General features: G+C 45.5%; 1 protein-coding gene across 1 annotated transcript; it reads left to right on the plus strand.

Moving 5' to 3' along the window:
• On the plus strand, positions 1-1,385 carry Tnni2 (troponin I2, fast skeletal type). Its single transcript, XM_034486239.2, has 5 exons — positions 1-198; positions 289-417; positions 557-646; positions 883-1,059; positions 1,190-1,385. The coding sequence occupies exons 1-5, from the start codon at positions 16-18 to the stop codon at positions 1,283-1,285; spliced, it is 675 nt and encodes a 224-aa protein (XP_034342130.2). The 5' UTR covers positions 1-15; the 3' UTR covers positions 1,286-1,385.
• Positions 1,386-12,369: the final 10,984 nt, after the last annotated feature.

The raw sequence follows: 12,369 nt of genomic DNA on the forward strand, positions 1-12,369 counted from the left end.
TAGGACCACAGGCATATGTCCCTGAAGCAGGCCCTGGAAAAAACAGGGCCCTGGGCAGTGGCCTTGTTACCTCCTTGGGAACCCCAAGTCAGATGGCTCCAAGGAGGTCAGAGCTCTAGCCAAGGCCTGACTCTGTCCCTCTATCCTGTCCTGCAGAAGCGCAACAGGGCCATCACGGCCCGAAGACAGCACCTGAAGGTAAGGGTAGGCTGCTACAGAGGACTGGGGGTATAGAGGTAGGGGTAGGAGTTCACTACAGACCCTCACTCCCACCAATCTGTTTCTTAGAGTGTGATGCTCCAGATCGCAGCCACAGAGCTGGAGAAGGAGGAAAGCCGCCGCGAATCTGAGAAGCAGAACTACCTGTCAGAACACTGCCCACCTCTGAGTATCCCAGGCTCCATGTCTGAAGTGCAGGTAGCTCCTTCCTGCCCTATACCACCCAAGGCCCTGCTACTCCCACGCCTCAGCAGGTCAACCCTATTGATCAGGACTTGGAGGGGATAGTGGTCCTCAGGTGTCAGAGTGGCCACCCACCCACTGTTTGCCCACCCAGGAACTCTGCAAACAACTGCATGCAAAGATCGATGCGGCGGAAGAGGAGAAATACGACATGGAGGTGAAGGTGCAGAAGAGCAGCAAGGAGGTGAGAGGGAGGAGCCAGTGGAGGGGTGAGTGGGACATATGGCATGGGGTGGAGTCAGTGGCTTGCAGGGTAGGGCAGGTGATATAAAGGGGGAGCCAGGCGACCTGGGATGAAACCAAGTGATATGGGGGTGAGGCCAGCTGCTATACAATGAAACCAGGCTATGTGAAAGTAAGGCCAAAGATCAGGGATATGGAGGTTCCCAGACTCCTAAACCTCCTGCTCCTTCCTCCCAGCTGGAAGACATGAACCAGAAGCTATTTGACCTGAGGGGCAAGTTCAAGAGGCCCCCACTTCGGAGGGTGCGTATGTCCGCTGATGCCATGCTGAAGGCACTGCTGGGCTCAAAGCACAAGGTGTGCATGGACCTGAGAGCCAACCTGAAGCAGGTCAAAAAGGAAGACACTGAGAAGGTAGGCCAGGGTCCAGGGGAGAGCCAAGAGGGAGAATCTACTTACAATCCCTTTCATAGATAGTAAACCAGGACCTGGTGGTCTGGAGCAGACTGGGGTGGATCTGAGACCTCTCTGGCCCTACCCTCAGGAGCGGGACCTGCGTGACGTGGGTGACTGGAGGAAGAATATTGAGGAGAAGTCTGGCATGGAGGGCCGGAAGAAGATGTTCGAGTCTGAGTCCTAACTACTCACTTCCCCAGTCCCACCCTACCAGTGGGGAAGCATCCAACATCCAGGCTAGAAGTACTTGGCCTCACTTCAATAAAGGATTCGCATCCCTTCCACTGGTGTGGTCTAGTTCTGTCTCTGAAGATGACCATGGAACTCCAACATATCTGAGTGGGAGTTTCTGGGATCAGCTTCTTTGTCCCTTGGTACAGTCATTCACTCAGAATTGCTATGGCAGACACAACCCAAGGCAGGCTCAGTCTCCATTCCCCCAGCACTGCCTGTTCTCAGGGGCCCATCTGAGGGCCCTGAGAAGTCAGAAGCCATCCTGGAAGGCTGACCCTCTGTGTCCATCCTCAGACTCAGCTTACATCAACCCTACCTCCTCCTACACTAGTGCCTGCCCCTCTCTGGACACTGAGGGATGAAGGAAAGACTAGGCCTGTACAGTTTGCCTGGATCTTCATTGCACCTCACAAGTTCAAGAATACATTCACCTTGAGGAACATAAGGCCTGGGATATTTCAGCACTTGACATCATAGCAGGTCCACAGGCTCCAGGCCATCCTACAGAAATGTACATGGCTATTCTGAGTCGGTAGCTCCCCACTTCCTCTAGAGGCTTGTACTCAGCTGGTAAGACCTGGGTCCCTGTTGCTGAGTAGAGCTGTGACAGGCCTTACCTTGGCCCAGAAGGGAACTTGTCTTTCTTCTGTTAAATCCCAGGCCTTGGCCCAGCTAGAACAATATCCCCAACTAATCTAATAAGAGTCATTTTGGCATGGCTGTGTCAGATGTGTGAGATGCTATCAGGGTCCTAGATCTCCAGTGGGAGGTTCCAGAAGCAGTTGTCCCCATTCTGGAGCTATGAGGAACCCTGGCAGGTGCCCACTAATACTCAAAACACACTCCCTGGCCCTCACTCCAGCCTCTGGAGTCCTGGATTCACCATGCTTCTTTCGCCAGCTTCTAAAGCCCATCCAAGGCAGAGCCTTGGTCCTGGACCTTCTCCCCAATGTCCAGACAGCAGCAGGCCAGACCCCTAGGGACAGTTCTGCCTCACCATGGAGCTAGGTAAAGCAAGTCAGAGCCAGATGGGCTCAGATGCGGAGCAGCATGACTAGGCATGTGCCTAGGGGCCAGGGATTACCAGACACTTCTATGGGAAGCTGTGCGCAGTGATGTCAGAGGGAGATGGGTCACACAGGAACCTGTGTTTAAGGGACACAGGTGTTCCAAGGTCAGGTTTGTACAGGGAAACGATGAGTAGGACAGTGGTCTTCCCACCTCAGTGACCCCACAAGAAATTCCCTCTCTGACACACCAAAGTATTTGTTATTTTTCTGATGCTACAATAAAACAGCTTAACAAAAAAACAACTTGTGGAAGAAAGTTTATTTTGGCTTGTGGTTCCAGAGGCTAACAGTCTGTCATGATGAGCAAACATGGAGCAAGCAGTAGCTATGGTGGCCAGAGCAGGGAGACAGCTCACATCTCAATCACAAGCATGAAGCAGAGCGAACAAACTGGAGGCGGTACTAGGCTTTTAGCCTCAAAGATCATCTCCAGTGATCATACTTCCTCCAGCAAGGCTACGCCGCCTAAACCTCCCCAAATGTGGTCACCAACTAGGGACCAAATGTTCAAATAAGGGGAATCATTCTCATGTAAACCACCCAATGCCCATCGGTGTGTCTTCTAGATGACTCTAAATCCTGTCAAATTGACAATCAATATTATCCACTCCAGGATGAAACTATTTTTTGTAAAAACATGAAAATGTCAAATACAAAATTCCAGACTGTGGTTGCCTGGGGTGGGTGGGGACAGCGGGCAAAGAGTAGAGCTCTTCACAGACATAGGCTTGGGAGATATAATTCTTGGATGGAATGGCAGATTTATAGGCACTTGCTACATTTTTCAGTGAATGAACGCAGTACAAGAGAGCTCCACAAATCAAACCAAGCCGACTGTAGAGCCCTGCCTCCTGTGCTTAATGCTGTCTGTGACCTCCACAGAATGACCCGGTCTGCCTCAGCTGACAGATCATACATCCATAAAGCAGCAAAGCTGAATGGGGCAGGGTGTGGGCATCCTCAACACTCTGTTTTCTGAGAAGATCTCAATAGGTGGAGAGTCCCTGTAAGGAGGTCAGGAGGTCAGATGGGACGTGGGATATGGGAGCCAGCACCATCTCCTAGGAGGAGGATGCTAACGGAGATACTGAACAAGTGGGAGCCTAGGGCTTAGTGGCCAAGGGATAGAGGGATCTGGAACATTCTCTCAAGGTCTAGAGCAGGTAAGGAGCTAGCTGTCTGGGGGTCTGGAGGAGTTCCTTGGGTAAGGACTAGAAGTAGGATCTGGGATGAGCTGTCAATCAAGGTCTCTTTAGACATGAGAAGGGCCTAAGGCTAGAGCTGCAGGAGAGGAGGAGGCAGGAAAGATGAGGAGTTCGAAATGTCTACAGGAATGTACTACAATCAAAAGTTGAGAAACCCCACGTGATGTGTGCTGAGGTTTTGCTTTTAAAACTTTGAGTGCAAGGCTTTATTTTTAAAACTGGCTGCTGAAGACCAAGGGCTTAGGTGGGTAGGTAGTAAGAATGGGCAAGTGGGGGGAGCAGGGGGGGTGTTGAAAAGCATAGCTAGACAAAGATGGCAGGGCCCTGAACATTGGGTACCACCTCAGATCCTCAGCTTCCTGCCAGGCTTCCAGCCTGTCACTTTGTCTTTCTGCTTCTCTGTCTAACTCCCATCTTCAAAGATATCCATGCAATGACCAACTTGCCATCAGACCATTTCCAGGGCTCTGCTCTGCCATGTGCATGGCCTATGGTGTGTTTCTCCCACCTTCAGGTGTGGTCCTGCCCACTCCTTAGTCTGTCATGCTCCTGGAAAGACAAGCCACACTGATGACTTGACACAGGGGACCTTGCCTCCTTGCTTCTGGCTGGGGCTCTGCACAGACCCAGATAGCAATCCCCATACTTTATGACTGCCTGTGCTTTCTACCAAAGCTACTAAAGAAGCTATCACCAAAGCAGACTTGCCTTTTGCTCTCCTGTCTTGGTCTGTACACATCCTTGGTCTCACACTTTAGACTGTTCTTAGCTCACCTCATGAACTATCTCCTATCTGTCATCAAGTCTGTGCTCCTCACCTAGTCTTCTCCCAGAAACCCTTTTATGGACCCAACTATCCATGTCCCCCAGGCCATGTAAACCTGAGCTTCCAAGGAAAGCCTGGATCCCCATCTTTTTTACGTTTTAAGTGCTTGGGAATGAACCTAGGGTCTCATGCGCACTGGGCAAGTGATCTAACACTAAGCTATCATTAATCTCTTTGTGATTATTTAAGACAGGATCTCACTAAATTGCCTAGGCTGGCCTTGAACTTTGATCCTACTGCCTCAAGCCTCCCAAGTAGCTAGCATTGCAGGCTTGAGCCCCCAGGCCCCAGCCTGATTCCCCATCTTAGCCTTATAAGAGAATCTCTCTCTCTCTCTCTCTCTCTCTCTCTCTCTCTCTCTCTCTCTCTCTCTCCACACACACACACACACAGGATTTTTTTCCTTCTTTCTCTCTTAACCCAGTTTCCTTAAAGAACCTGGGAAACTTTCCATCAGGTCTGGTGTAAGAAGTATACTAACTGGGTAAAAGTGCCACTCAAGGCTACCAAAGTTTTAAATTAGGATTAACTATTTTAACTAGTTGGTTTCCAAAGGCCTTAAATTCTAGCCAACATGGGGAGTCACAGAACTATCTGATCTTAGCCCCCAACAGGCTTGAGTGGGATAAAACGGTGCCAAGCAAAAATTCTTTTGCCTAGGGGCTGAGTGGACGTTAAAACAAGACCCAGATAATAACACTTGGTGTCCACACTTACAATTTTCCTGGGAAGATATATGGACTCAACTTTCTTGGCTGAAACCATAGAATTCCTTCTTCCTGTTTGTTTGTTTGTTTGTTTCCTAGTTGGGGACTCTCAGCTAGACCATAGGAACCATGTTCTACCTACAGCCATGCTAACCTAACTAAGGTGTCTTTAAAGAAATGGGTGAAACTATCCACATTTAATCTGTGTTATGTGTGGATCCCACAGTGATTTGTGCCTTGACAGAGGATGAGCTCACTTTATCATGGAGCTGGGCTTATGACCAGAAAGTAACCATGTGTTTTGCCACCATCTTGGTTAATGACCTCATAAATATGGTGAATGCCATGTGATAACCAAAATGGAGGCACCCACAAATTTTCTGATGCCATTGAGCCCTCAGGGGACTGTCCCCTTACAATACCAGACTTCCATCATGATTGTTTGTTCTAAGTTTTTTGGTTGGTTGATTTGGTTTGGGGGGAAGTTGTTTGTTTGTATGTTGTTGTTTTGTTTTGCTTTGTTGTAGTTTTGACTCATTGCTGTCCATGATATATTTATTGGTTTATAGAAGGAATTTAAGAGTTTTCTCAGCCATGTGCCTCTGACACTAGCCAGGTATCAAGAGAAGCTGACACTTTGAAGTGGTTAGACTTGAAGTGCTCGTGTGAATTCACATCAGCCCACAGTGGGCTCTTGAAAGTACAGATCTCAAGATGTGCTGACTAGTTTTACGTCAACTTGACACACGCTAGATTCATCTGGGAGGAGAGAACTTCGATTAAGAAAATGCCTCCATAAGATCCAGCTGTAGGGCATTTTCTTAATCAGTGATAGATGGGCGAGGGGCCAGACCATTGTGCCGTTGTGGGTGGCACCACCTCTGATTTGGAGGACCTGGGTTCTATTTAAAAAAAAAAAAAAAGCAGGCAGAGCAAGCCAGAAGAAGCAAGCCAGTAAGCAGCCCCCAACCATGGCCTCTGCATGAGCTCCTACCTTCAGGTTCCTGTTCTGCTTGAGTTCCTGCCCTGACTTCCTTCAGTGATGAAACTACAATGTGGAAGTGTGAGCCTAATAAACCCTTTCCTCACAAACTTGTTTTTGGTCATGGTGTTTCATCATAGTTATGGTAACCCTAACTAAGACACTCACAAGGGAACCAAAAGAATACATTGCCAGGTGCTAGGCAAGCTGTGCCGGTGGGCAGCTACAAGAGCTGGACACAAGGAAGAACCCATCTGCTTGGGCAGGAGGTTGGAGATGCAAGCTGTGCCGGGTCTTAATGCCTGCTCCATGCTTGCTGTCCACTTACTTTTGCCCCATTGTGCCCTGGACACATGTGTGCTTGTGTTTTCACTGTCTGTTTGATTTGACATAAACAGGCAAAGTGCAAAGAATATTCTGATGTTGTCTCTTGCTGTTACTGTGAATGCTTTCTGTGTAGTGTATTCTCCAAATTATGGATACTTATTCCAAGACAGCATGTAGTAAATTATACTATGCCTTTCCTAACCCAGGCAGTCCAAGGGATAGAAAGCCATCTTTTTAAAAGAGGAAGGCACTCTGAATGCTCTCATCTCTGCCACCTATTCAGACTGATACATGTAACTGAGACGGGCAGACTGTAAATGTGAAGGGCAGAAGGGAATGTTTAAAAGAAACACTGGAAGTTTAGTCCACAAGGGAGCCAAAATCCAACCTAACTTATACAATCATTAGAAGTTGATTGATTTCTTTGGCATATGAGGATATATTTTTCCCCAGGAGTTTTGCTGGATGGGAATCTAGCATAAACAGATTAAAATCAGCCAGAAAAAATAGAGAGAATTCAGTAAGGTCACGGGTTATTAGAGTCACATCTGCAGGCATGGATAATCTGAAGAGACTCCCTCTTCTTCATGGTGGCTAATGAGGACAGGAAGTATATAGATTCTAGGTCCATATCAATAAAGTCACCAACGTGATAGTTATCTTCTTTCCTTGTGGTCACTCATGAAGAAAGGAATAAGAGCTAGAAACTCTCCAGAAGGAGACAAAAAAGATCTTGGAGACATTCCAAAATATCTTTTTGTCTCACAGATGGGTAGTTGTCAGTAAAGACTCCCCCTCACTGTATCCCTAGCCATTGAGATCTCTTTCATCCATGGGCCTTAAGAAATAAATGTCTAATATGTTTCTATACACCAGCCTCATCTGAATATAAACTAGAGGAGAAAAAGTGGCCTTTATAGAAAAATAAGAGTATTATATTGTCTGACAACTTATTTTATTTATAGAGAGGAGGATACTTACTTTTTCAGATTGTCTGCCTCCATTTACAGATGTGTCTAAACTGTCAGTATTGACCACTTCAAGTCTATCCAGGGATGGTCCCAGACACTTCTATCTGCTTGATCCTCCTCAATCATGGATGCTGACTGCCACTCAATCATGAGAAGGTACCCATTCAGATTCAAGTTTTCTATCTAGTATAGTACTCTAATATATATTAGTATATATAATAATACATGTTCATATATATTCTGTCTCTTTTAATCCTTCTTCTCAATATATGACCCAACATATGATGACACTCATCTGGAGAAATCTATTCAGATTATAAGGAATGCAGGTGCTTTGGGCCCAACTAGTTGCCACTGGCCTCAACAGCAAGTCCCTTGTCCAGTGTAAACCGATGGGTTCAGATTTATAAAAGAACTATATTCTTATGTGAGTAGTGGTGTTTATCACACAATATAAAAATGTCTGTGGTGAAAACAGCTAGTGGGATGCTAATCTATGGAGAAGATAGAGGGACCCTCTGTCTAAAGAGCTCTCAATAATTACTTCAGCATCAGTTTTAACAGAAATTTCTTAGTTGAGTTTTGTTGTATGCTGTGGACATAATATGATGATGTTCTGCTATGTATCTACTGCTTCTGTGTACCTGTTACATGAACTCATTCAAAACCAAAAATGTGGTTGTGGCAGTGACTCCATACAATGTATAAAGACTGTCTTGTCTTCATATAATGTTTCCCTGGGAGCTCTCAAAGCCTCACAATTAATAGTATGGGCCTAGGTAGTGTTAATTAATAAATGATTACCATATGTGTCATTTCTAGTCGCATTTTTTTTCACTCAGGTGGTAGTGTCCAGCTCTATCCTAAGCCAAGTCATTGCTGTCTTCATAAGGTCATCTATACAGGCTCAGTCTGGTTTATGCAATAAGAGCTTTTGGGGCTGCCTGGCAGGAATCTGACATTGGCCAAGGACAAGGAAATGGATTGCTTGGAAGGAATCTGACACTGGCCAAGGACAAGGAAATGGACTCCAGGCAGGAATCTGACATTAGGCTAGAACAAAGAAGTAATTACAGGCAGGAATCTAAATCTTAAGCTAGAGCAAAGAAGTAGGCTTCAGACATGAAAATGACTTTGGGCTAGGACAGGGAAGTAGGCTCTGGTATTTTGGTCATCCTGATAAGCCCTTAGAAATAGTGGTTGTGGGACTCTATTTATTGTCCTGCTTGTTCTTTGACTATCTGGTTTTATTGTCTTGCTTGTTCCTTGACTATTTGCATCTATTGTATTGCTAGTTCCTCAACCTAGAACTGACCTAAATGCTTGCATGTAATTTAAACAGCATAAAAGCAAAAGAGGAGGAGGAAGAGAGATGGGATAGGGGGTTAATTCGGGGGTGGGAGGTGGGGGGAATAGGGAAAGGGGATAACATCTGAAATGTAAATACATAAAATATCGAATTAAAAAAAGAAAGTATTAGAAGGAAGTAAACATGGAAATTGTTTTAGTAAAGAGGGATTTTTATATATGAAGATTAAAATGGCTAGATGTTTCTAGAATGGAAAAGACTAGAAAGCTTATGTAAATTATGAAGATCTGAGCAAGATACTTAAGATACATAAACAATGAGACTTTGAGATGCTAAATATGGTATTAACCCAAGTAGTATAATTTCATTTGTATGCATGTGAATGTGTGTGTGTGTGTGTGTGTGTGTGCGCATGAGCATGTGTGTATGAGAGAGAGAAGAGAAAGGGGGAAAAGGGAAAGATAGATAGATAGATAGATACATAGATAGATAGACAGACAGACAGACAGATAGATCTATGTCTTTCCAGTTTCTAAGGTCAAAGATCAATAATTTTAAGGACAGCTAAATGGATTTCTTATCAAAGTTTATTTAGTAATATCTGTTTTTTAAAATATTATACAGTAGTTAAAAGGTCCAGAGTGGCATAACTAACTTTCCTGATGTTCAATAACCATCCTTGGAGACTATACAAATTCAGTTAGAGGGATTAACAGGAAAATAGTTTGCCCTTTGCCTTCCAAGATCACTGAAGTCCCATGGAACTGTGGTTCATCTCAAAATGTTCTGCAAGTGTGAACAGTCACCTATTCTCTTGTTCAGGGAAACCATGGAGACCTACTAAGTGAGTTCTAACCAGCACTGAGGGAAGCCACAGTCAGGCCACACAAGGCCTTTGACTATCTCACAGATACAAACAGCTGGTAAAGAAGGGCTCAGGGAGTCAGAGACTCCTCTCAAGACCACATGGCCCCTGAGGACCAGATCCTCAACTGACTTTGACAGTACAGAGACAGAAATTTATTTTGACCACCTACATGGTCTTAAACAGCCAGCAGGAAAGTATAACTGAATACCACCAAGAGGGTTGGTAACAGTCCAATGGATCACACATCCCTGACATTAGACATAAGTCTACATGAGATGTTATTTAGACAACTATATCACACTAATATTTTCTTCTTGATAAAAAGATTGCCCAGATATAAGACTTCAGACTCTGGCTTACTGTAATACCTGCCTATAGCCAAGGAAGACAGGTCTGCTATTGTTTTAACCTAAAATTTAAGTGACAGCCCAATATCTCTTCTTTCCCTATCTAGAAGCCATATGGGAAGGACATCATGCTCACTTAGCTGAGTCAACAGCTATCAAAGGGTATGAATACAGACTGTGCATTCATCACTCTGGAAACCAGCCTTAGAGGCTGAAGAACAAAGAGCCCAATAGAGGAAGGCTCTTGTGAGCCCAAGAGATTCTAATGGACTTTTATTTGGCCATTTAAAAATCCTTTCTAGACATCAGCCAAGGATTTTTCTTTTTCCTACATCTAACAGTTGGGGTCTTTTAGATAGACCCTCTTGAAGGGTACCCCAAAACTGCCATACCTGACAACCCAGATTCAGCCATGTCAAGTCTAAAAGAAACCAGAGCTAATGGCTAACTGTAGTGCTTATTATCAAAGCACACACTGGTCTCCAGGCTCTCTTAGCATCACAAGTACCTGTTACAGAGGCCAAGCTGGCATCCTGGCTCCTCTTAGCTCTCTGTTGCCCTACCCCCTACTCTCTTCAGTTCATGGGCTTCCCTTCCCCCAGCTTCTTGTTCCTATATAACCCTGTGGTTTGGGCTATGCATTCTTTTTGCTCCCTCTCTTCAGCCCCCTCCCTCTTGGCCTTCTCTCCTTTGTTCTCAGTCTCTCCTCTCTTCCTTTCTTTCTCTCCATCTCTCTTTCCTCTCATGGCCTGGTTCAGTCTGCTGGTCATGTTTAGTCTACTAGCTTCTCTCCCTGCGTTGGACTATTCCATATGCCTCTGGCTGCAGTATACTTTATATCTGCAATAAAAACCTCCTTCCCTACCACACCTTGGAGTAGTCAGGCCTCATTTTATATGTCTGGTGCCGAAACCCTGGATCAGAGTTTCTTTTGGACCTGACAAGCTGGAAGCCGCCAGATCGGTCAGGAACCCAATGCTATAATGGCAGTTAGGGTTACCTCTTCAGAGGGAGGGAGGATAAGATCAGGAGGTGGAAACTGAGTAGGCAGTTTAGGGTAAAAAGATCCCAAAGAAAAGTAACCAATTTCGTTCTTGACTACAAGCTAGAAATGTCCTTTAGGACTCTTGGCAGCTTCATCTTTGCCAGAGGCCAAAGATACCAAAAGTGTTTTGGGATGTCTGACCTTGTTCTCAAGTGCTCCTAGGGTCTTTAGAGGGGCAGAATAATAGTAAAGTAGCAATGACAGCCTGTTAAGAGAAAACCTTTGCTGATCAAAAGAATAGGATCTCTGGTCTGGGTGCAGACTTAACATTTCAATGGAGCCAGGCCAGTATCTTAGTCAAGAAACCCCCACCCCACCCAAGGAAGGTGGGTTCACCTTAAACTATGCGTGTGAAATAGGTGCAATAATTAATTCTTTGTAAGGACCTAACTATTTTGTATTGAGTCAACTATTACTAGACAGGTACTCCCTCCCCAGTTCAGTGTGCTACTTTAAGACAGAACAGAACGGTTAAAAATAAGGAAGGATTCATAAGCAATATCAAATGTGAGTCTTTTCTATCAAAGACTATAAAACTTGTGTTAAGAACAAGGAATTCAAATATTTTTATCTCCCCCACCTTGTAAGACTTACACAAATTGTTTAATTTCCCCACTCAGTAAAACCTTTGTTTACACAAAGGCTCCCTGCTGCATTCCAAGAATTTGAGGGCCTGGAGCAATGACCCTTTTCCCTTTCCTCCCTCATTCCCCGTGTGCTGATTCTTGTCAGACTACACAACTAAATTAGGACTGAGGGCCCCTGTGAGTGAGGAAAAGAGTTACCACCTAAGTCAGACCAGCCCACCCTCTTGATCAGGAGGAGTTTGCCTTGTCTGAACATTTCAGTTGGAATGGTGGTCTCTTTCTTTGTGGTCCTGAATGTTTTTCTAACAGTACCCACCTCTTCCTTTAAACCTCACAAAAAGAAATCCAGGCTATCTCCTGGGGATCTTTAGTACTCTTACCCTCAAATGACATGCAAGCCTCAGCCCCTCCAAGACTGCCTTTCTTCCTGTTTACCTGCTAGTCAAAATTCCTCCTGGGATCACTATCCAGAACCTGGGTGTCATACTGTCCCTGCAGTGCAGTCCCTTATTCAAGTGAAGCCATTCAATCTCCATAACCCCCCCTCCCCTGTCACTCTGCCCACACCCCTGCCCCCCTAGGGGCCACCTAAGCTGCCTACAGTTCTGTTTGCTACTGGGAACAAACTAGAAGTGGACTTGCCCAGGTCTTGTTCCAGCAATAGCCTTTGGGAGACATTTCCGGCTCTCAGGGCTCCAGGTGACCTGCCCTGCTTGGCTCATAGGCACTCTCCTCAGCTATGCCTACTCACCCTGTCTTCCCAGGCAGAGCAGGGTCCACCCCAGCACTA

This window comes from Arvicanthis niloticus, chromosome 1 (genome assembly GCF_011762505.2).
Source record: "Arvicanthis niloticus isolate mArvNil1 chromosome 1, mArvNil1.pat.X, whole genome shotgun sequence".
Lineage (NCBI taxonomy): Eukaryota > Metazoa > Chordata > Mammalia > Rodentia > Muridae > Arvicanthis > Arvicanthis niloticus.